The 27,037-nt window shown below is 35.1% G+C and overlaps 1 protein-coding gene across 3 annotated transcripts in view; it reads right to left on the bottom strand.

The window, feature by feature from the left end:
• Positions 1-27,037, bottom strand: part of LOC117408689 (tRNA-uridine aminocarboxypropyltransferase 2-like) — a 70,838-nt gene that overhangs the window by 12,329 nt on the left and 31,472 nt on the right. Inside the window, exons 5-7 of one of the 3 annotated variants that reach the window (XM_058992632.1) lie at positions 16,514-16,642; positions 12,922-13,088; positions 9,120-10,542 (exon numbers count right to left, since the gene is read on the bottom strand). In XM_058992632.1, coding sequence (XP_058848615.1) covers positions 10,530-10,542; positions 12,922-13,088; positions 16,514-16,642 — 309 coding nt within the window. In that variant the 3' untranslated portion in view covers positions 9,120-10,529. Of the gene's footprint in view, positions 1-9,119; positions 13,089-16,513; positions 16,643-27,037 lie in introns of those variants that run through there. The other 2 variants (XM_058992626.1, XM_058992638.1) reach the window with 2 other exon arrangements.

The following is a 27,037-nucleotide window of genomic DNA, read 5'->3' as shown; positions in this document are numbered from 1 at the left end:
ACACTGTTTCATATCCAAGACAGCTGCCACATCCCAAGTTAATAAAATACTGAAAGTATTGTGTAATGTACACATGTGGCTAACCAGATATGGCTAAAGCCCAGAATCGAGTAGTTAAAGGAAAGAAACAGGATGCCGCTGACTGAGTGCTATCAGACCCATCTCCTGCAGACAAGCTCACTCAAAGTCATGGGTTGCAATTTCCACTGGAATAATGGTGACTCTAGGTCCCTGTGTTGTATGAAAACTGGTACAGTAGCTGGCTGGATTCATTTATTGACATTATTAAATGGAAATCAATGCATCAATTCATTCCGGAACACTGCCAGGTTTACAGCTAATTTAACAATATATTCAAGCTATAACAACAGGGCACAATAAGTGCACAAGGAGAAATCTCTACTCCAAGTGGATTCAATTTGAGTCTCTTTATACTAGCAATGGAGTACAGTACATTAGGTGCATCCTCTTGTAATAGCAAGTATGTGACAAGTGCTTTGGACTTTCCTTTTTCAAGGTCCTGGATTTAAATTGGAAAAAGGTCAGTTATGTGCTGCTCCAGCTCTTGAGTCTGACTTCAGCTGAATCAGCAATAAGTGAAATGTTATGCATGGGACCTTTTTAATGCATTTATATTTACAGCCCTGACCTGAGCCGCCTTAGAGTCAAATGGATTAAAATATTCTTATCAACTGGGCCACCCGTTTGTCACTGCTGCTTCTTTTCTTGTGTTTGGTTCTTTTTATATATATATATTTCGGTTTGAAATATGGAGATATTTCAAATGCAACCCTATAAATGAAATATTATTTCTGTACCTGGTCCAATGCTCTGGAATCAGACCAGGTGAGCTACAGCAGACACAAGGATGCAGCACTTTGTATTTGCAAAAAAAAAGGGGGTACCAATTATAATAAATGTTAATTGATCTGATAAGAGGTAAAGCATTTTAAAGAACTGGTTCTCACTGCTTTAAGGTCATTCTATAAAGGTAGCTTTGGTTAATCAGTTCCAAAAGTTTATACTCAAAACAGTTTAAGTTGTGTGGTACAGTATATCACGATAATGACTCACACTTTGTCACTCATGAAATGTACTTGTTTTCTCTTTGTAACCAATTGATGAATGTGGTATTATGTAAAACCTTAGGTGTCCTAGTTTTAAAGACTTAAGATCATGTCACAGACAACATAAAGGGCAGACAACTCATTAGTTTGTCTCCTGGTCTAACTGATTATTGACTAAAGCAACACTCCTTCCTTCTGTGAGAAACCATGATTTAAATGCAGTGGTTTACAGTGAGTAGATTAGCGTTATTGGAAGTCAATACAGAATGCTATGCATCACACAGTCTAGATTGATGTGTTCCTCACAAACAGCTTGCTTAAAAGGTTTGTTTTAATAAACTGTACTTAGGCTCTGACAAATGTAGTGTTTATTTAAATTTTTATACCTCTCATTTGTCTCACCTAGGACATTTACAAAGAACATATAGTAAAGGACTCACTTGAGCAAAGGGTTAAAAATAGACTTCCTCCAATACTGTTTTCGTTCAGAACGGAAAGTAAAGTGTTAAAAAAAACAGTGACTTGTTTCTCGTTATTTAGCACATTATTAAATACTGTATAAAGTATGCACCATGAATTAAATGAGAGAATTTGTATTGTTATAGTTATTACTTTTCTCATTGAGGAATCATTTATCCCACAACAAATATGTATTTTTAATTATAATCAGTTAATTAACTAACAGACTGGATATGCTGCTGTGGCTGTGTTAGATGTAAAACTCACACTTAGGTACTCAGGGATTTTATACTAAGCCTGGTAACGTATTAAATCACTGGTGTCTAAGGTACACTATGTCTGACAGGCATGTCATTTTAACAGGACACAATTTTAATGTACTATCTCACTAGCAATATAGTGTGATATTTTAAAGTCAGCATGTTATGCTGCTACCAACGTAGTAACCAGAGCTGACATTCTATCAAGGTCAAACTTAGGTTTCAAGCTATAGCTGGCAGTGTTTATATGACTGCTTGGTATTGATTATTCAACTTCCAAATCTATGTCACATGGCAAACCAACAGAGAAAATGAAGGAGTCTTTTGTACTTTGACAGAATTTTTATATGAGCATCAGCATTGATGATGCAAAAAAACAACCGAGGACAGGACCTCGGTGTCCTCATAGCTATTTACGGACACGGCTGCTGCCTGTAGAATAAGATCAAGATATATTTATATATATATATATATATATATATATATATATATATATATATATATATATATATATATATAATAAAATATATGTGCACTGTGCCAGTATAATACTAGTATTTTGACGTTTCAAGATCAATTTGATGTTTTATGTAATACACCTATTACAAGTTTGGAAATCCATTTTGTCTCACAAATTCCCTTTCATGCAAACCAAATTGTTCAAAGTTAATTTATCAACTTCAACCTACAATATTTCCAAACAAAATGGATCACTTTTTTTTTTTCTTTAAGAATCAATACTACAGGACTTTCTTTTCAAATGGTGGAGATAATGATCTGTTTAGCAAGGGTGTTTAAAATCATCACTAGTAACAGTATAAATAAATCATTAAAAGACATTGGATTATTGTGACTGTGTAATAGTGGATCATTTAAAAAATAATCTTTGTTACTGATATATTGTCATTGAAATTAGGCTGGCTGTTTTCTCTGGGCACTCACTTCTTTTTTTTAATGAACCTTCATATTAAGAATTCCAGTAGTAGGACTTACCTTACTAAGTGATCTTCTATAGCAATGCAGTGAGACTACAATAGTACAAGGGCACAATTGTAACACAAAGGCAGCTACCACCTAGTGGTAACATTGTCATTGTTTGCCACATAGCAATAACCATGTCAGTACCATTACCATGGTACTTTATTACTACCAGTGTGTTACCATATAAGGGTCTGTGTATTAATTACAAATCCATTGTGTTAACATTGCTAGTAATGCTGTTGTCTGCCAATAGTTTTGCTAGCATTTCTTCAGGGAAATATATTATTCATTATTATTATTATTATTATTATTATTATTATTATTATTATTATTATTATTATTATTGTTGTTGTTGTTGTTGTTGTTGTTGTTGTTGTTGTTGTTGTTTTCCAAAGTGAAATATGTATGAGCACAGTCTTTCGAGTGAAAATAAGAAGGTGAATTCACAGGATTTGTTGGTTGCTTCTTGCTGCTATCTGACTGGAAGAAACAAGCTTTTGGAATTTATTTCACAAAGTTTTTTTCAACAGGGGAGATAGGAATACCAAATAAACATCACAGGTATTGTTTTTATCTTATACTGTATAGAGGCAATACTGACTCTTTAAAATACAACACAATACACATGCAGTGTTACTAATAGTTTGACAGACAGAAGCTGGTCACTAGAGGCACTGCATGTGAAATGTGCATCCATCACTATCCACTTTAACAACACCTGTCTGAGAGTACTTCCAAGGAGCCCGATTGGGGAGCAGTTTGTTGTTTTGGTTAAGTATGCCCCTGATGTGCTCTGCATGTAAATGGGTAAATAGTTCTATATAGTAAAGTAAAAGCCATTCCTTACCTCTCTCTATTGAAGAAAACATTTTGCATGATACAATTGTATTATACTGTATGTATTTTAGATGAATACTACTGCTAAAATATAGAATGATGGTGATTAGGTACTGATTTCTCTCTTCCCTCTAAGGTTATAATTAGGGTTTCTGTTTTTCGGGTTTTATTAATTGTATTTTTCTGTGCTTATTTTTAGCTATTTTCGAGTTTTATGTAAATCGTTTTTTCGGGGCTTTCGTTTTTGATATACTGTATGCAATTAGTATTTTCGGTTACTTTCCAAAATGCTTGAGGATTTTTTTTGTGTGTGTGTCAAAATATGTATAGTAACTCGACAGTACTTGCACACTTAAGTTGTATCTTCTTTCCTTTGTTGTCTTCCACAACGAAATCCCTATGGTCACGGGCACATTCTGGGTTTTTTGTGTGTAAGCATTTTTGTATTTTTCGCCACAATTCTGTTTTAAATCCTCCATGTTTTAAAGTTTTAAATCACGCTAACAAGCCTCCATCCTGATTGTAATCTCGTTTTAAATCTTGCAAGCGGAGTCTCCAATAGAAATGTAGGAATGTGCTGTCACTCAGTAGTTGGGGCGGGTTTATTCAGAATTAATCAATGATAGATACAAGTCAGGAAGGCGGGACATTGCCCAGCAGCACAGGGAAATGTATTTATTATTATTTATTATTATTTTTGTAGTAGGTTTTATTTTTTTAAATGTGAAAAGGGTAAAGTCAACGTGAATAGATTAACCATTTCCACAATTTTTCCGGTGTTTTCCTGTGTTTATTGGCTATCCACCGATTCAATTTCTTTTGTATCGGGGGTGTTTTATCGGGTTTTGTCGGTTAAAACCGAAAATCAGAAGCCCTAGTTATAATGTTAAAGAATTCATGTGTGATGTGTTATGGAAGCTTACTCTATACATTCCCAATATGCAGCAGGAACCTCCCTCTATATGCAGGTGACGTCTGTCCCTCATTCACCATAAGAAATTAACATTATGACAGGACATGTGTTTGTTCATTTGTTTCAGGTTTAAAAGTAGAACGTCATGGTAGACAGGAACACATACAGTGTTGAAGAACTTCTGGATTTATTGTTCATGAATGCAGGTCATGGGCAAAGTGCTTGTAATACAGCAGAGATCTTCCAATAAAAGTATCCAGACAGGCCAAGACCAAGTCATACAGTTAGGTGCTGTACTGTTGAAAAGTTTCATGTAAATTATTATTATTATTATTATTATTATTATTATTATTATTATTATTATTATTATTATTTAGCAGATCATGTGCAAGGCCAATAGTGGAGCTCCAAAATGTTTTTCATTGTTCGTTGTTTATAAATCACCCTATTTGCAGTTAATGAAAAAGTGTGTCTTTTTTATATACCTCTATACTAGGATTTAAAATAACATATTACATTTACAATGAAGAGTACCAGTACATCAAATATGGATTTTATTCAGAGATATACAACCCGGATGTCTAGCTTTTAATGTATTCCTAAAATGTTTTGTGTACATAAAAAAAAAAAAAAAAAATGACCAGTGGTTAAATCTCAAATGGTGGCAAATCAGAATTATGAATGAAACTTTTCATATGTTTGCTTAATACCAATAGTGCTGTTTAGTGCACGTGCTAAATGCTGTAATGAAATAAAAAACACTCAAACTGAAAGAGTGTTTTATATATTTGGTTGGTGTCACTGAAATATCTAAAATAGCATTTTGTTTTCTTGTGCCCCATATGTGTTGAACCATAAACATTTATGTAGTTTACACCACATTTTACATGGTGGTGTAACTCTAGGGGTGTTTCATGGCTGACAAGTCCTTTCCAAGATCTCTAGTATTTTGTAGTACTGTATTTTGGGTATTTCAGTTTGTAATGTTTTAATCATATGGAAAAGATAAATACAATGTTAAACTATTTTCAGATGAACTTATAAAATGTTTTGTTTACATATTTCAGAAATATAATTGATTATGATCTGCGTGAGAGAAGGTATTTTTGCTGAAAATGTATTGGTTGGCTGTAAAACAAATAGCATGTTGAAAAATGAGATCTTTAAAAAAAAACAGTGCTTCAAATGGAACGTCATAACAAAGCTTTGAAAAGCTCTCTTCCACCTTACATAATGCATGTTAATAAGACAAGCTGCTGTATAATGAGCCTCCATATTGCTGGTTTCTTCCTTACAGCACAACGTACTGAAACATAACATGTTTATACATCACATGCAAATTTCACACAAAAAAAGACCCCCAAAAATCTTTATGCAAACAGCCCAAGGTCAGTTTTCAGCTGTATTTCCTGCCTTCTTTGCGGTTTTGATATTTTCTATTTCATAACACACAGTTGTTCCAGTTGTACAGTGAGACAAATTTTCAGTTGCACACAAATAGTGATAATTTCTGAAACCACATAATTTCCAAAATTCATCTTTTAGCAGCTCCCTGGGTCGATAAGGGACATGAAGTATCCATTTTATAAAGCTCAAGTTTCTCAAACCATATTAAAAACATCTGTGCCAAGGTTACAGTTCTATTTGCTTGTGAAAGAGTTCTGTCATTTTACAGAAACGAGTACACGACAACACATTTGCGGCAGAACAGCAGAGTATAATCTGTCATCTCCCGTTAGTGCGGTACACAGTATTTAGGAGGAATGTGCTTTATGTTTCTATTTTATATTTGTTCAGACATGTTTTTGTTTGGTAGTTGTTAATTCTCTTCATTATTTTTTCTCAAATGTAGTGTTCTTTTTTTCCATTCTTCGTAACCTCCTTTACAGCCTCTGGAATTGCTGTGTGATTCATCCCACATGCTGGGTCTATTAGTGTTTATAAGCCTAACCGACAGGTTTCAATTAAGGTCAGTGTTGAATGACAGACTGTGAGGATCTATTTCAGGCAAACAACTTGTGTGATATTGCATTGTAAAGGTTATTCTATTAAGAATATTTTAATATTTAGCTAGTTTACAAAACCAACAATAATGCAATTAGAACTAGAAGGGACATTAATAGTGTTTTCTTGTTAGTGTCTGAAATATACATTTTTTCTTCCTACCTGTTTATTTTACCTCTGAAAGACAAGCAGGTCTGCTAACACCATTTAAAATCATGTTAAAGCAAATCTTGAAAGATATCTAATTTCAAATTGTGATGGAAGAGAAGTGACGTTTGTTTCTAAAATGCCTAAACTGTGCATTTAAACAATTAAACAACGCTGCAAATAATTTGAGCATGAGGGGATGTATAAGAGAATAAGAACATAAGAAAGTTTACATGAGAAGAGGCCATTCGGCCCATTTTGCTCCTTTGGTTGTTAGTAGCTTATTGATCCCAGAATCTCATCAAGCAGCTTCTTGAAGGATCCCAGGGTGTCGGCTTCAACAACATTACTGGGGAGTTGGTTCCAGACCCTCACAATTCTCTCTGTAAAAAAGTGTGTCCTATTTTCTGTTCTGAATGCACCTTTATCTAAACTCCATTTGTGACCCCTGGTCCTTGTTTCTTTTTTTCAGGTCGTAAAAGTCATGCAGCTGACGGTGACAAAATAATGATGTGCAGATTCTGTAGACGAAAGATACTGTCGTTAAGCAGTCACGGTTTATTCCTTTTGGGGAAAATATGGCTTGTTTGCTTATATTTTGTATCAGTATGCTAATTATTTTTTTTTTATTTGAAGTGGTGCAAACTTTGCACTGGAGCAAATGCTGTTTGGGGTTTGAATGAATGAATCTGCTTTGCTTGTTTAAATACTGAGAAACCCCAAGCTTGTTGTATACTGCTTCAGTGGGATTGACATACAATTCCTATAATTTTTAATGGGTAGATTGCTGTAGTGCATTTATTATGACAGTCCCACTTAGTAGGGCAGTGTAAATATATATATATATTTTTCTTATTGTATTTTTATAGAGGGTATGGGCAGTATTTACTGTAACTAGGTAGTTAATTAAAGAGTGGGGGACTGTACGTTAACGTTACTGCCACTAAGGAGAAATTGTGGTAACTAAATTATTTTTCTGTGCGAGGTCTGTTTATGTCAAAATGTTTTTTTTTTAAAAAAAGTGGATAATGTTTCATTATCCATTGTTAAAAAATATGTATGTAGTTAAAACATGATGTATACTATACTATTATTGATATACATATATTTGAGTTGTTTTATTAATGTGTATCTGTAATAAAATGAAATAAAACAAAATTTGTGACAAATAAAACGAAAAATTATAAAATATAAAAATAATTTCACAGGGCCTTACTACAGATGTTTTTTTATTTTTTTTATTTTTTTATATATATATAATAGGTCAATGAGCAGTATGCATTTGTAATTAGGCTAGGGTAAAAGTAAAAATTCAATATGTAATTATTCTGTCTTATGTTTAGTTCCATAAGAAAAAAACAATTAAATATGTATATATGCAAATGTTGCTACCAGTCTGTAATAACATAGCATCTGTTAGCACAGAGAAGTTTCTCACCCTTTGAGAGTGTCAACAACTCAAAGGTGTGAACGATCTCGTTAAAGATGCAGACTTAAATCACTGCTTATTGAAAGTTGAGAAATAAAAGAAAATAAGAGTTGCTAACTTGTAAAAAAAATCCTTTTCCAATGCTGTGGCAGTAATGCCTGTATAAAAAGCAGTTTAAAAGCAAAGCCATTTTTAAAATAAATACATCAATGGGACCGTGTGGGGAATAACAATGACCACTGACTTCAATATAGCAACTTTTATTAAAACTGGTCAAATAAAAGGACATAGAAACATATGCATTTTTAAAAATCATTTCCATATTGACATAATTCATAATGGTTGAAGTATCAACCGATTTATTTTCTTAATTTTTCATTCACTCTTTCAAGATGTTGAATAGTAACATTTGTTCATAACAAAAGTATTGCAATTTAGAAAACAGTACAGTATATTTAAAACAAAGTAAACAAAGACATCACAACTGAAAGTAAACTAGAAACTGTCACAATTCTTTCTGAACTGCATGACTTTCTATTATGGTTATGAAGATCATTGATGCTTCTGTGTTACCTGAATAAAGATGGTTCTTTGTGAAACTATTACAATAAAAAAAGGATAACATCAACATCCATTTAACACTAGAAGCACCGCAGCAGTTATTTTGGTGGTTTTTGGTTTTAAAATGTAATTTTCTCCACTTGTGTAACACATATGGGGCTGTGCGTTCATATACCTTTCTGTGCGTATGTATTGCATATTCTCACAAAGCATCAAATGCGGGAGTGCAGAAATAAAGGAGATATATTACATTATACCTAAAAGCCCCGGGAGCAGTCACATTGACAGCCACACAGAAAACAATTGTATTTTGATTATACAGAACGGTATTCTACTTTATTATTTTTATTTACCAGTCCGCAATGTGTTTACTGTAATTAGAACCATTTACAAATGCAAGCCATCGAAAAATGTACTTCTGCTCAGCACACTTCATTAGTCAATTACCATCGGGACTAGTGAAAAAAAAAAAACAGAGAACGTGGAGTTTTACAACGCAACAAAATATGGAGTTGATGTTTTGGATCAGATGGCGTGAAAGTATTCTGTGAAAGCTGGCTCCCGCCGGTGGTCTGTTCAGGTGTTTAACAATGTATTGGACCTAGCAGCCATCAACTCCTGGGAACTTTATAAAGAATGCACGGAGAAGAATTTACCAAGGAGAGAATATATTTTACAGTTAGCACAGGAACTTTGCAATAAGTATTTGGAACAGAGGGAGACTGCCAAGCGTGTACCCACAACTGAAGCTGGCAACCCCGCTGACAGCCGCAAGAGACGCCAATGCCAGGTTGGCAAGTGCAATAAAAATAAAACTTCGTACAGCTGTGCCCTGTGCAGAAAGGCGGTGTGTGGAAAGTACACTGCACGTGTGGAGAAGCGCATTATCTGTGTTGATTGTGAACAGCCTTAGACTCAAGGTAAAGGAATACCCTTTTGTCTATAAAAGCAGAAAAATAAATTTGACTTTTTTATAACTTGTTGTGCTGCTGCGCTTCTGTAAAAAGTTTTGTTATAAGTTTAATTTGCTCAGTTGCTTTTGTAAAATAAATGTTCATATATATTATGCTTCGGTTTTTGGAATTTAAACTTAAACTGCGTGTGTTTAAGATACGGAGCTGTTCTTACCTGACTTTTCATAAATATATGTACTAATTACCTGACAAAGAAAGAATCCCGTAGCTGCAAAAATTAACAAGATAAAATACTGTCATACCTATTCCGACCAGGAGCAGTCAAATTGACCGATACATGTAAAACATATTATAACAATTAAATGTTGCGTTATTGTTTGTATTTATCATTCGGGACTTGTCGCCATGTATTGAAGTTTGATTATATCATGTCTGCATTCCTCAAGTGAGCGGTCTTTTGATATTTCTGTTGTTTCAATGAGCCTCCTGATAGCCCATCAATCAGCCTTGACAGCTGACAGCGCCCGACTGTCTGTTTGCACTCTGGTTACTGTACAAGTCGCTCGATTTTCTAAGAAATTCATTTTTATCCCAATATACATTGAAAATGGATTGCAGAAGATGCAGGACAGCAAAGCAGTGTTTGGAATTACTGCAAAATGTTACCAAACAATGATTCTGATGCAGCAGAGACGGACAATGACGAATCTGGGTCTTGTGAAGAGCAGACTGGGTTTGTGAAGATGAATCTTCCAGCAGCAGTGATAGTGAGGAGGATGCCAGCAAAGTGCCAGGATCGAGTGTGTGAAGAGGGCGCAGGATATCCAGTGGGAGAAGAGGCAATCCTGAAGCTCGCCGACAACTACAAGATGATCCCTGGTCAATGCCCTTGGAGGAATTAGAAGCTTTCCTTGCACTAGTATATGCCTGTGGTGCATTTGGTGCCAGAAGCCTGGGTTACTGTTGATATCTGTGCCAAATGCGAAAAGACAGTCTGCAGTAAGTGCACTGCATATGTTGAAAAGTTCAGGATCTGTGTGATTTGTGCCAGCACTTAGACTTTGTAAACGATTGTAAATGATGCCCAATCTGTTCAAATGTTTATTTATTCATGTCATTTCGATTATAGTATGTCTGTATATAAACACACAGCTTTGGTTGCGTATATACGCTTTGTTTTTTAACACTTATTTACATCGTTTCAGTTGTACAGTTTTGTATGTCCATGATATACCTGTATATACAGAAATTTATTTTCAAATATTTACAGTTTTTTGAGGTTGCGCTTTATGTAATATGTCTGTATATAAATACATTCACATTCCTGAATAAAACTACGACTTATATTCAATTGTTTGTCCTTTCATTATAATATTTATGTTGTTTTTAACCCTTTGCAGTCCTATGTCAGACCTGGTCCGACATTGCAATTTTCACTTTCCGGTCCAATGTTGGACCCTGTCCGACATCATCAATAATACATAAAAAACAGATCTCTAGTCGTTTTTTCTCCAGAAAGAGCCGAGAAAATCATTAAATGGCCGAGTGAGACCGATAGGAGCCGAGAGAAGCCGAAAAAAAGGGGCGTATCTCATGAATACAGATACCCCCGACACCACATAGATAACACGGACATAAACAAACAAGATAGCTGCTTCTGCATCCAGCGCTCAAAGAATATCACAGACATTTGCAGAGCTTTTTTTAGATGTTATAGTAATAAAATAATGACTTGGATCGCATTATTGAGGAGTTTGGTGATAAAACGAGTGATCAGGAGATGATTTATCGGTATGTACTATTATTAAGAGGTATGTGAAAAATATAGCAAACAAGTGGTGGGGCGGGGCTGGAGATGCAGTTGATATGCAGTGCCTTTTAAACCTGTTTTACTGTGAAAAAAAATACTTTTAAACAATGCGTCTAAAATAAACTGCGCTTGTGAAAATAAATTGGACCTGACACACCTGAGACGTGCTGAAATAAATGGACCGCAAAGGGTTAATACACCGGTCAAATTAACCGGTCATGGTTGTTCTAGGAATGCCTATAAACGCGGTCGTTCTAGCGTTAACCCAAATATATGTTTAAGTTCACGGCAGGACTTAGTTTAATAAACCCCTAATTGTTAAGGTGAAACTAAATTCTAAGAATGACAAAGTGTTACCAAAAATATGCATGGTAAATATTTAGTTTATCTAAGATGTACAATACTGGGGTGACTGTGTGCTTTCCTGTTATATAATTTCACACTAAATTATTGTATACTGCTTAAAATGTAAGTTTATTATTAATTTTATTATACATATTACATATTTAATATACACACATACACTGCCCTCCAACAACGTTGCACGTGTGGATAATATGCAGAAGAGTTTCAAGTAATACAGAAACAGTTTATAAAGTACCCTGAGCAAGAAATCCACCAGAGTATACTGCGATACATTGTACATTTATTTTTAACTTGTAGTGTATTGCTGAAAGCAAATCCCAAACATTTTAAAAACAAGTACTCACTGATAACTACTCTTAGTCCAGTCATGCAGGACCTCCTTTAGTTACCCCTGCTTAATGAAGCATATGCATTTCAGGTGCATGTAATAATCCATATGAAAATCTTGAGTGATGTTCATGTCATTTGTTGTAGTTTAGACAGCACATCATTAGATATTTATGTATCATGTTAACCATTGATTTCTGAGGTGGATCAAAAGAGTTAAATACACTTTGTGTTTTCTTTAACTTGTATTTCATTGTAACTTCTGTAGATGAGGAAATATGTGTATGTATATATGTTGGGGTTTCTCCATTCTTTATGTGTCACACTGTATATTTGACAAAAGCCTCAGACCTGGTTTAGGATTAAACTAGCTTTAAGACAACACCAGAGGATCAAGAAACTAGGTTTCATGGCAATTTAATCTCTGTGATGCATTGGCATGAATGACGTGCCGCATCATTATTTTTTGTTAAATGTGTCTTTTCACCCCAGCAGTTAAGGGTTAATAAGCACTAAATCCAGTGTTCCTGATTTACTTTAGACATGTTTAAATAACCAAACAAGAACAAGATGTGAGAACAATTTGTAATAAATATTAATGGACTTAAAAAAAAAAAAAAAACTGATTTCAAGTTCTCCATAATCTAGCAATCTACATAAGACCTTATAAAAATGTTGCCAAACAAATGCATTCTTCTTCACCAACATAAAACCACTATGAATTACATAATAGATTGTAATTACCTAACTGGTCAGTAATCCCTGTTAATTCTCTCATTTCTGGGCTTTATCACTTATTTATTCCCAGTTGAAAAGGTAAAATAAAAAAATACAAAATCTACCTACATTTTTTTATTGTTCATTAGTAGTTCCATTCTTTTCAGTTTGCGTTTATTCTTTGGCATGGGTTTGTCATATATTCCATTTTTAAGGAGGTGTTCCTTGCTGTGATGGACCTGAGCACCATGTTGCAGCTGAAATGAGCACAGAGCCTTGAGAGGACGCAGTATAACCTGCAAGTGAAGCAAAACCAAGCAAAAACTAAGAAGCTGCAATATATGGATGATTTTTCATCCGTTACATGTTAACTGATGTTGAACAGATGTGTTGTAACAAGTTAATATCACATTACAATAATAACTTGTGGTTCATATTACAAGTTCATTCTATAGCCAAATATTGATATAAGAAAATGTCATTATCATAAAACAACACTTGCAACAAGTTATATAAAAAAAAAAAAAATTGGTTTTGTCTGTCTGAAAACAGCATCCCAATTCCTGCTTACTGGCATCCCATAGATGGCACACAGGATGCAATAAATTGGGACGTCCCTCTAATATTATTATTATTATTATTATTATTATTATTATTATTATTATTATTATTTATTTCTTAGCAGATGCCCTTATCCAGAGCGACTTACAGTTGTAAACAAAAATACATTTCAAGAATGTTGGATATTGGAGATCATATCCATTAAGAAAGACCCACTTCTGCAGATGATGAAATTTGACATGCTGGTCTATCTCCGTTCTTTATGTATCTACAGTATGTGTGATAGAGCTAATGAAAGCCTCAGACCTGGCTTTAGATTAAACTGCATGTTGCTCCATAAACTAGATTTCAGAGCTCACTCAAAAACATTACTTTTTACTTGTGCTAAATAAAAGAATTACCGGATTCTGCCGAGTCAACGTCCGGTTTTAATGATCACCCCAACCCCAACTTTTAGTTGAAAGTCACATTTTACCATTAATTTCCAGTTTTTAATAACCATGCGCAAATAATGCCTGAGGAGAAATATCGCGTCTCACGTGAATAGAAAAAAAACTGCCTAGAAGTAGCTGCCATGTGCATTAATGATTCAGGGTTCGGGTTATCTTTGGTTCAGATAACGAAGACGTGGAGCTCAGTGGTTTCAGATCAGATGATACAGACTCCACAGTCTGATTAATTACGCATTCCTGTTGTTACGCTACAATCCATATTATTATTTTTTTTGAAACTGCAAGAGTTTGTAACTCAGGCACCATTTTTTGTATTGAACATTTTAATGCTATAGTGCTTTGGATGCTAATTTATTATTTAGTGGTGTGTTTTCACAGTGGACACTGCAATTTCTTACTTATGTAAAGCCCTTTATTTTAGTTTATGTATTTTTTAAATGTAGCGACTTCTATTTTAGCGTTTTTCAACTACAAACGTGGTTTTTCATGATGTGGTTTTGCACTGGACACTGGACCTTTAAAGTTTAATATTTGTTTTGCGAAAATATTTGAAATGACAAAACAGTGGACATACTGCATCAGCTTTGAATTATATTTACAATTGCATTACAATTTGTGTTTACAATTGCATGCCTAATTGCAATGTCTACCTACGCCTAACCCCACACCTCCACACTTTTGCCTTAATGACAACTTTACACACCCTGGGCGTTGACTCGGCAGAATCCGGTACATGAAAATAACAAATAATTACTACAAATCATATGTAATGACATTAATGTCTGACACAGTGGTCATACCTTGCTAAATGACCTTTTCTTTTGTTTCTGTGGTCTAGCATTTTACATGGAATAATGACCACTCTCCTATGAACCTGATTGGCTGAGATGATCCTTGCGGTTCAGAATATACATTTACATTCTGAACAAAAAAAAATTGTAAAAAAGGATAAAAGATATGACTTTATATATTTTGTTTAAATATAGCTGCTACGGCATATGTAAATAAATATTAACTTATATATTTTGTTTAAATGTAGCAGATACAGCATAAGTAAATAAAGAACACAAATAAATAATCATTTGGTTTGCTGACTACTGCGTAATCCAGTTTATATCCCACCTGTCATATTTGTTTTTGTCAAGTTGAATTTGTTTGAATTTTAGTGTTTGGAGCATCTTTCTTTTGTAGTATGCTTTGTAATTCATTTTCTGTTAAGTCACAGGATCGGTGTTCAGTCATTTTCTCTTGTTGTGAGGGGTGCAGGGAGAAAGGCATTCCTTTGAAAAGGGGTGGGACTGACAGTGATGTGAACCAATCACATGACAGACAGAGACTATTGCCCGGTGGTGTAAGGATGTCAGGGCAATAGTTTAATCTATTTTGCTCCTAAGATGAGGTTTTAACCAATCACAGGCCAGAATTTCCAACCACTGATTCATTATATAAATTATATATATATATTGTTTGCTATACATTTTCTAATTGTATTTTTTCATGTGAAGCGAATCTTGCAGAATTCTTGTACTATCTAATATATGTTATGCTGCTCCAACATTTTGTAATAATAATCATGTTACAGCTGGCACTGAATGTCAGATGAAATAATTAGAAGCAATGATTTTTTAAAAAAAGTTGACAGTTTAATTTGGATAAGAGAATAATTTATAAGAGGTACTCAACTTTCATTGCATGAGTTCTTCAAATGCAAGAAAACAGTGGCACTCCACTTCAAAATGAATTTAGGAACTGCTTGACAAAGAAATAACCAGGCATGCTGTATGGCTCCTTACTGATAGCACAATATTTGAAAAAACAGTGTTATACTAAAGACAATATTTGTTAAAAAATATATGTTTCTGTATTGGATATATATTTGTCATTGTACTTGTACTGTTACTATGGGTATTGGGCTATCTGTATTCTGTGACTCAAATAAAATGTTTGATAATATTTCATGAAATAACATTAATTAAAAAATGGGTGCTTGTGACCAGGACGGATGGTGGTGATGTCAGACCTGGGAGTAGACAGACAAATGACTGGGGTGAGTGAAGCGCTGATGCGTGTATTTATTTCAAAATAAACGTTTAAACAAAACAAAAACACTTTCACAAAACAACCAAAACGGCAGTGGCCAAAATAAATAGACAGATACAAAACAGACACGAAACAAAAACAAAATAAAACAAAGTATCACGCTGGTTTAGAACCAGCACGTGTAGCAATAGTTTTTAGATATTAGTTTCTTTATCTCACGACTCACGTCTCTCGTTTCGCCTCTGAACACACTAACGTCGCTCAGCTACAGCTGTGGGTTTTTATACACATGACCATCTCCAAATTAGCAACAAATTAATTAATCTGGAGACGGTCACATTCTACACGAGTTTAGCATGGATGGGGAATTTTAACCCCATCCATGCTGTAAAACAGCAATAACAAAACATTGTGTTTTTACAAATTAAACAATAAGTTTTTAAATAATAATACAAAAATAAATACAAAATAACACACACACACACACACACACACACACACAGGGACGGGGTGTACCCCGTCACACTGCTAAAAAAGACCAATGGTTAAATACATACTTTCGGTAAGCATCATTGGATAGTTTTAGTCACAAAACCTTTTATGTAAGATGACACATTCCAAATGTAAATTTAAAATGCATAGGGTGCAGGAAAGTGATGCTTGCCTACCTCTTGTATTGAATCATTCTTTTCCATGATTGAAAGAGCAATAGCAGCACATTCCAGTGTAGAGAGACAGGTATTGGTTGGTTGAGTCCGGATTACATACTGACTTGACAGTGAAGTTTTCAATTGCACCTGAACAAAAAAAAAGACAGCAATGTACATTTGACACATCACTTACTCAGTGAACAGGAAACAAAATAAAAGGGAATGCATTTTAATGACCTTGATATTTGACCTTTGTACAACATTCAATCGCACACTGGATTGCTTTTGATTTCTGTATTTATACACAAAGGGACATTTTTAAATTAGGGTTTGTGACCAGGATGGTTGGTGGTGAAGTCAGTGCTGGTGCGCACATTTAATAAACAAATAACAGACTTAGACAAAAACAAAGCACTTTCCAAAATAAAACGGCACGGTGGCCAAGAGACAGACGCTACAAACAGCTCACAAAACAAATACTGTGCTGGCACAGCGATCAGCTAGGTAGCAGTTGTTTTTATATTTCAGTTTTCCTCTACTCTCTCCCGTTCTTTTGCTCTGAACACACTAACCTCATTCAGCCAAAGCTGTTTGTTTTTATATTGTGGCCGAGGGATTAACTGGCTATCAATTACCTAGTTTATCCCTTGACCACATTCAGCACAGGGTTTCTCATACACGTGGTCAACAGCCAGTTTGTCAATAATCACTCGCTGTTGACCACGCATTCTCACGATTTAATAGGGATGGGGCATTTTAACCCCATTCAGGCTGTAAACAACAATAACAATTACAGCTGCAACTGATGTAAAAAAATGATGTAACTAACCTATTCTTGATTACAGATCATGGACTTACCTAACCAATGATCACAGTAAGGGTATTTCCTTTTTTAATGAGTGGATGAAATGTAAGTATATTAAAAGGTTAAGTTTTTAAAAAGTATTGAGTCCAGTAAAAAAAAAAAAAAGCAGTATTTAAAAAAAACAAAAACAACATGCTCCAGCTTTGGATGGTAATTGATTTTAAGAAAAGCACAACATGTGCTTATTGCCCATGCACTAAATGTTTCCCTAAATGGTATACAACAGTTCAGTAGATGACGTAAAGGACAAGTGTTACTGTAGATTCTGCTACATTGGTTCTAGAATTAAAATGACGACAAGCTCCTGAAAATAACAAGCTGGCAAGCTACTTGGCATCCACACATGCTGTGGTTTATCTCGCTGGTGTAGAGTGCTGAATTGGTAGTTAAATATAAAAGAAAAAGACATCCCCAAAGAAAACTTTAGCATACAGTGGAAGGGTGGTGGGCAGTTCACTGACACACATGGGAGACAGAAGGTTTATTTGCAACACCGCACTGGTGCCCAGTTTTATTATTTTATTTTTTGGGGGGGCTTCATTTTCTCTTTAGCCCGCAGAGGGCGCTGTTGTCTGTGGCCTGAATACCGACAACAGTAGTCAGCTCCACAGTAATACCAATACAGGTACAGTCCAATGTTTCGCACTCACAGGTGCTCAAAAGAATAATGAAAACAAAAGGCAAAAGAAAAAGGGAAAATAAAACACAATAATAAAACTACAAAATAATGGTAGTGTTACCCCGACCAGTCCTATCCGCACGGCCCGAGTCTCCGTTCTACGCTCACCCGTTCCCTCAACCTGCTTATACTGCCCAAGTTTTTCCCCACTACTAAAAATTCCTTTTCTTTTTCTTTTAATTTGTTGTTGTGCTCGTTCTTCTCCAGCCGTGCTCGGTCCGGCAGCAGTGCTCCCGCCAGCTGGCTCGTTTTGTCTTAGAGGGGCAGGCTGAGGGAACAACAGAGCGTTATCTTATAGGGTCAGCAATCCCCCAAGGCTCGCCTCTCAGCCACTCAGAGAGAGAGAAAGCCAACGCACCCTCTTCCCGACCTCTCCGTGTCACTGCCATGACTGACATGTGGATCTACGAGGCTGCTGCCCCCTTCCTGCAGTACCACGCATGCGCCAGACAGTCAGCACAGATCTCCCCTGTTACACATACATACAGGCTGCACTATTTTTAGAAGTATGTTTTCTCAATATGAATTCTTTCTTGTAAACCTGCATTTTGGATAATTGGTAAGGCTCCAGTAGATTCCATAAACAGCTGTTTGAAAGTGACAGATGAAACAGAACAGTGTTGATTTATGCCACTGAACATATTATATCATATTATATTCTACTGCTTTAAATTGTGTCAATCAGAAGAACCCTAGACACTGTCAGTCAATAATTTAGTGGGTAGGAAGTGAATTTTTTGTTGACAAGTACCCCCTCCTTTCACTGAAAGTATTTTGCATTGTGTGCAACAGTGTAAGGATGCATGCATTACATACTATCAGTAGGTATTATGACTGCTTTGATGGTTTTCTCCTGACAATTCTAATGTAACTTCTCTGGGTTTTCTTTAGCATGCAATGCCGGTAACTGTAGCACTCCACAATAGCAGCATCACAACTTTATAACACCAAATGTTTCTCATCCCATATTCAGTCAGGATCGACAAACTTGTATTTTATGTACAGTATTGGAAGATGTACAAATTATGATTCCCAGGATATATGCAGGTAACTGCATTCTAAATAATTAGTAATAACAATAATAAAACCACATTTTCATTTATGCCTTGATTCATATACACTGCTGTGCAAAAGTCTTAGACATGTTGCATTTCTCTACTCTGATCCATTATGAGCACCAACAATTTACTCAAAGCCTCCACTAGTGTTTTCTACTCTTATAACTACGTTGACTTGCATAAAGAAGGAAAAACATTGAGTGAAATGCTTGCATCACTTGATTTTCAAGGTGTGGTATCTGTAAGCATAATCAACAAGTACAGAGAAACATCATCTGTAATTGACAAACCCAGGACTGGAAGACCTAAAAAGCTGTCTAACAATGATGAGCTGAACTTGAAGAGAATATCCTTCAGGAATAGAAAGAAGACAAGCATTTAATTGACAACAGAACTGGCAGAAGTCACAGGTGTCGTTGTCCATCCATCAAACATCCAAAGCATCTTTGACAATTGTTCCATAGTCCAATGTCTGTGTTCTTGTGCATAGTTTAGCCTTTTTAGTCTTGTTCCTCTTTCTTAACAGAGGTATTCTTACTGCAACACATCCTTTAAGTCCTGATTTCAAGAGTGACCTTCATACTTTTAATTTGATGGAAGCGTGTTTTAAACAGTCGCAATTGTTGCTGGCATTCCCCAGTCCACTTTTACTCGTATGTTGCCATTTGTGCTCAATGTATTTTTGAGATGAACACCCAAGTACCTAATTTTCATTAAAGTAACATTGTACTTACAAGTTTAGAAAACAAATTTCTGTGACATTTCTGGTTTTCCCAGCGTGCTGGGAGCAATAGACTGCACACTTGTGCCACTAACCCCTCCAGCTCATTCTGAGCATCTGTATAGAACCATGATCTACTGTGTGTTAATTGTCTAGGCTACTAAGTAGACCAAGTTAATAATAATAATAATTAAAATACAATAAAAAAAAACCTAAAATCATTTAGTTTCAATTTAAAATAATCTTTTATTCTCATTTATAATGCAGCAGCATGATGTATTTTGTGTTACCAGTAGGCTTAAGTACAAAAAAAGTGTGCTAGGTATTAATTTGATTTTTACTACTGTACTGTATACTGTATAGGCCTACTGTACAGATATATATATTTGAAAAAATGATGCACAATTCTCACTAGCGATCTCATTAAGATGACGCAAATAATACATATTGCGGCTCTCTTCATTAACATATTTTTTCTTAGTACATACGACAAAATGTGCACTTTGTGAATTTTCGTAACGAAAATGCAAACTGCTGTATGTTTGCACTGTGACTGGCCCATCTTAGTACATCTACCCCTTTATGTTTTGGTAAACAGCTGAAACAAAAGAACATTTGGAAGACAAAAAACACAGCCTATAATAGTTATTTGAAGATTAAATTCAAAATAGTCTTCAAGACACCATATCTGGGTGAAGTAGCCATCAAAGGGAACTGCTGCTTTTGGCTTTTTGGAGTTGCTACAAATCAAAAATCACAAAATACTTCTTATGTCTAAGAAAGGTATAAGAACCAGACCTGAACTCTTGCTGTATTCGTGACATATAAAAATCATCTAGAGTCAAACCCAACATGCAAAAAGAGATTTGTATCAAGACATAAATAAGTCAGTTCTTTCTCACTGCATGGCTATAATTTGAAGTGACAGTTTAAGAGCCCTCTGTTCATGGGTTCTATGGGGATTTACTGTCATGCAATTGTTGGAAATGGATGTCATGAAAAATGTTTTCAATTTTCTGTTGGTCTACAGTCTATATATTTTTACCTGTCTCTTGCATCGGGACTAACATGCTGACACTGAGAGTCTAGGGGAGTTATACCAGAGCTGTTGTCCCACATTATACAATCCTAACTGACAGTCTGGTGATGCGTGTGTAAGCCAGTTGATTTAATAATAATGAACGGCTGTTGAATAAATAATTTTGTCTTGGATGCCAACACACGAAAGCCCTTTCATTTTTAAACCATCTATTTCAGTGACTTACTGCTAGCATGTAGAATTTTTTTCAACGACTAAATTGAATTATTTCTATTAAGGCCATTAAACTGTATTATTTTGAGTGCTGTGGCGTGCGTGCAGTGTGCTTACATAAAAAGATGCTGCTGAGCTATTAAAAAAATACTCTACAGGCAGAAAACCCATGCACGTTTTAATGAATGTACACACAAACAAATGCAAATACAGTATAAGTTTATAAAATGTAGACACCAAATCCTGTTCTCTGGAGGCATCCCAGCAGAATCTTTAGTCTCATCACCTGAGAAAGGATATCTGAACTGATAAGGATATCCTGCCTGAAATAAGATTTGATATATTTGGAGGTCTATTGGAACACTAATGATCAAGCAAGAGAGAATCCAAGAACAGAAAGAGAAAACTCAAGGCACAGCCAATATTTCAAATGAACTTGACAAGTTGGAAATTAACTTACATTATCCAAATGTCAAACAGCAGACATCTTTAGAAGGTTAGTTTAAATCAATCCTATTCATTCCTGAGTTGGGTACTTATGAGAAGAGTTGCTGCCAACCCTGCATGGCACCATGAAGGACTGAAAACAAAAGCAGGTGTGCAGAAGATTGCTGTTAAGACTCTCTGAACATTTGCCACAGACAGTTGTCCATAACAGCTGTGGGTCCTTTTTTAATAGTTGGTTTCATTTGTTGAGGAACTTTACATATAATTATGAAAGTTTACAATTTTTTTTGTGGGTTTATTCTTACTCTGTTGTAGCAAAATGTAGAACATGGGTTAACTTTCAAAGAAAATCTTTGATAGGTAGATGTGAGCTTGGTTACCATTGCTATGGTTTAATTTTACAAACTGGTATATAGTATTCGCTCAACAGACCACTCAATTGAAACAAACAAAAAAAAAAAATCACATTTTATACCAAGTATCTAATGGACCCCGACATGATCTGCTTTGTGGCCACACTAGCATGCCTGGATAATGATTAAAGCAGCACCTTATCATCTAAAAGCTGGATCTTTTGATTAAGAATGCAGATGTCAAAATGCTGCTAAATAAAGAGCAAACAATAGCAGAGCTGACACATTTTTTTTTAACAACATTTTGTTTGTTTTTTTACAACAGAAACATTCATGTATAAGTTATGTGGCAGTCTCCATGGAAGCTCTTCAAAGGTCTTTAATACTGCCCCACACTCTGCTTACATAATAAAATGATTGTGAGACAATGCATTAATATTTTATTCAGTGCTATTTCTTTAATAATTCATCTAGCAGCCAAGTGTTGAAAGGAAATTCATTCTCAGAGCGGAATATGAAATTCAAGAACAGGGTCATGAGTAGAAGTGAGCTAATTAATTACACATATTGTCTAAGCTATTTAACTTTAATTAACTATGACTATAATTCTTTCTTTCACATCTGGGTTGGCATTCCTGTATACTTCACAAGAGGAAAAGAAGAGAACAAAAGCAAAAACAAAACAAAAGCCAAAAAAATATTAGTATTTGTGGAATCATATTTTCAAAATATGTTTATTCTTGGAATTAATTTATAATTTGAATGAAAACACACACACACACACACACGATTACAGGTTCTCAGATGCTAATAATGATAAACGCTTATTTTTAAAATAACCCTGGCATGTTATTGGGAAAACAGAAATAAGGTGAAAAGGGCTTTTACTACAGTGCTTCTATGAAAATGAAAGGCTTTTTTTGTGTGAATCAAATTAAAATCCATGGATGTTATGCACCTAAAACACCTTTGTACAGATCAGTCTTTGACATAAAAAAAGCATTGGTAGGCTTCAAATGAGCCCAGCTTGATGCCCAATCTTCAAAGAAAGGAACGATTTCTCCAAGGATATATAAAAAAGCTATACGCTTTCTGCCAGCTGGCAAACGAGTTTAAACCAGTGTGTCACAAAAGAAAACCCCAACATATATACATATATATATATATACATACATACATACATATATATATATATATATATATATATATATATATATATATATATATATATATATATATATATATATAAATAATATAGAGGCAATCTGTGGTATGGTCTGAAAGACCACTTACATTGCACAAAGTGGTCCATTTCTATAGTGATCAGCCCAATTGTGCTCTACTAGAAATGATATTTTTCTGGCTTTTAAAAAAGGTGCTGTTTCTTCCACATGCCTCAGTCAGACTGGAGCCCTTGAGAGCTGTTCATTGCTAGAAGGTGTAAATGGGACAGACACTGCAGTCTGAATACAAATGATGCACAGCCACATAATTGTGGAGCAATTAATGCTATTGTAAATCATGCTATGTCACTGATAACAAAAATGGAAGGTTTAAAAACATAAGACAACAAGGGAATAGCACAGTCTGCACAACATCCTTAATATATTACAGTAAATGCGTTATACTTTACATAAGGACATTTTACAGTTTCGATGTCAAAGTTAGAGTCACAGTTTTTTTTGGTTTTTTTTGTGAATAGAAACAAAGCATCCTGTAGGCATGATGTTAGGGGAATCCCAACTCAGATGGAATAGTTTTTAAACAAAATGGATATGTGAAAAATATCTGCATCAATGATAGCTGGTGATTAAAGCAATGTGGCAGTGAAAATGATAATTGTATTGTAAACTAAACTAACCCTAGAAAACAGCTGAGTGTAAAGACAGTGGGCTGAATTATACTAACATTTGCAGTGTTGCAAAAGGGAGGTTTATATTTACATCTTGTCTTTCTGCTCCCTTCACAGGAGTCTGACTAGGGTTAACAGGCAAAAAACATCCCACCCACAGTTAGTATATATTCATAGCATTTTGAGGAAAGGCTGTATGATAAAAGCCCAAATCTGTATTTATGGAACAAATGCATTTTTCTTGGCAGTGTTCAACAGCGAGGCTGTTTTCTAGATCAAGGTGACTCAACTTCTCTAATCAGGGCAGAATCGGGGAGAATCAGAGAATACAGCTATATGAAGTATGTAACCAATATTGTGGAATAACAGTGTAATCTTGTATGCTGAATACATAGGGGGTTTGTACAAAGAAAAAAGCTATTATCAGACATAGAAGATCCTATATGCAACACTATTATCTCGTTTGTATGTATGGGGTGTTTTAAATGTATGGTTGATAAACATATGCAGATGAATTGTATACTTGTATTTTGCCAATTTTTGTATTTGATCTGTTCCTCATGTTCTAACAACGCACAACGAGTTGTGATTGATCCTAAAACTTTTACAACATCAAACAGCATTTCAATTTTTTTTTTTTTTTAACTTTTCCTAAACATGCTGTTATATGCACTTTATCATCTCACCCTGACATAATACATATATAGTCGCAGACAAAAGTATTGTCCCTAAACTTAATATAAGATAATTCAATACTTTTTTCAAAGATTTAGAAGCATCAGGCAAGAAGAGTTAGATGCACCTATACCTCGCTGCAAACCACTTTTAAAGAAAATTAATAAAACAAAACAATCTAAAATTGACCAAGAAATCCGAACAGGAATCTGAAACATTCTTCAACAAATATCTCTGGTGCAATGAGACTAAAATATAACATTTCCCCAAAAATGGATCACACTATGTCTGGAGAAAAAAAGGGAAAGCTTTCAGCAGAAAACCTTGTACCTACAATTAAACATGGAGGTGGTTCAATCATGACATGGGGGGTGTTCTAGCAGTTCAGGGACTGGAAACATTCATGTCATTGAAGATTGAATGAACGCAGCCACGTATCAAAACATTCTACAAAGTACATTGATGCCACCTGCTTGTAGGTTGATTGGCGGTCAGTTTATCTTCAAATATGACAATGACTCAAAGTATTCGGCTAAGTCAATTCTGCAATTCGTTAAGAAAATGAAGATAAATGTTTTGGAAGGAACTTCAAACTCACAAATGTCAGAACTGACACATTGTTCCATTTTAACAACATAATGAGCTTTTGTTGTAATCAAAAGTATCAAAGTGAAATATGCAAATGCATATAATTGCATAAGAATGCAGGCTCCCATATCCTGTTGTTCATCGTTTACAATGTTGTCCAGAGATATTCAGATGTTCCAGCTGTTCTGTGTCAATCTGGTTTAATGCACTCTTTATGACCCCATCCCAATTATATGCCTGGATGAAGGATACCCTTGGTAACTAAAAGCACTCAGCTATATCTCTCCCACCAATCCCTGTCTCTGTCTGAGCTCTCCAGGGAGTCTGTGCACCTTAGTTACACGGCTCAATCTTAGTACCATTCATTTTTACTGATACCCAGGCAAACTGATTAGAACTCACACTACCTTAACCCTTAACACAAAACCCATGGGGTTGGCAATAGCATTCTGCCAAAAACCATGCACACGAACACAATTAAGCCCATGAGAACCAGTTTGTGCTTCATTATGACAACATTTCCCAGTTCTTAAGGTAAGCTGTAATACATTATTTGTCAGATCAAAGCTCTTTTACAATTTAATAACCACCCCTCCCTATTCATTGCTCTTGTTTTCAACATGAAATTATAGGATTTTGTTTCCTGGCTCACTCCTAACACATTTGACTTTTTTTTTTTTTCAAATTTCACACTAAAACGACGATATTGCATTTGCATTTCTGTTCGATTTATATGTAAATGTGTCTGCATAATACCACCCAGTAATACCATTTTGCTATGGGTAATGTTATACATATTAGAAGGTTAATTGTATATGTGCCATCTGCTTTTGCTACGACAATGGTACCAGTGGATTAACCAAGAAGCTAAAATCCTCAGTGCCCTAGAACTGCATTTTGTGACGCTCCATAGCACCAAATGTACCTGCTGTGTAAACTGGCAGATCCTTCTCTCTGAACTAATTGTGCCCACTGTGCCAGCCCTATCCGCTGCTTTTGCAATATCACATTTGCCAATTGTGACAGCTGGATCAAGTGGACCTGATGTGTGTATTCAGCCACCTGTGCCTTGCGCCTATCTGCTTCAGCAAAACATTCATGGATAAACTGCTTTTTCATGGAGTTCCTGCCTCTGGAGTTCCAGACAAAAGCCATAAAAATCACACCGCTCTTTGTATCTGAAAAAGAGAGGCACAGCTTATACGTACTTCAAAGTTTCCTCCTGAGTCCCCAGCCACCTTACAATCTGTTTGATCTGTCAGAAATCACCGGCCTTTAATAACCCATGCAGGAAAGGGATTTCAAAATGAACACGATCCCACTTTCTAAACATAATTTACAATAAATAATGAGAAATCCCTCAAATTTCTGTTGAATTACTCAAAATAAACAGCCATCACCCACCCATGAAAAAGAGTTTAGGATATGAATCTGAAAATGTATAATTCTGAAATGAGGACAATCTGGGGGAAAAAAAAACTGCAGCTTGGACTCTTACCTATTTACAGTGAATTCCTCCTGCGATCACTCATATTGTAATAATAATGATTACAAACTGCCAAATTATTTCCATATTAGCTGTGTATGAAAATGTTATGCATATTAAATACATCTAAATGTACTCTAAAAAATAGAATTATAATCTATGGTTAAATTCTCATACCCTTTAATTATTATTATTATTATTATTATTATTATTATTATTATTATTATTATTATTTTTGTGTGTGTGTTGTAAAAGCATTTTAACAAGAAACACATACCATCTGGTGGCTAAATGTAGCAATTGCAATTCTTGTTGACAAGTACTGGACAACTGGTGAGATTTTTGTATCATGCAACTGATTGAGTGGCTGGTAAATTTTCAAAGCTGAACAATCCATAATGATACACAGTATGTCTGTCCCAATCACAGGGACACGCTCATGTTTCTATTTTCAGACTGTGGCTGGTAATCTCCAGTGACAAGCATTGGTGTTGTCTAGAAACAGCAAGTTATTAGATGCGGCAGACCTTGGAAATGTTTATCATACACTATTGTGTTCTTTCCCA

Source organism: Acipenser ruthenus, chromosome 2, assembly GCF_902713425.1.
Source record: "Acipenser ruthenus chromosome 2, fAciRut3.2 maternal haplotype, whole genome shotgun sequence".
Taxonomy (NCBI): Eukaryota; Metazoa; Chordata; class Actinopteri; order Acipenseriformes; family Acipenseridae; genus Acipenser; species Acipenser ruthenus.
Note: the sequence above shows the minus strand (reverse complement) of the source record. Positions and strands in the feature narration are given on the sequence as shown.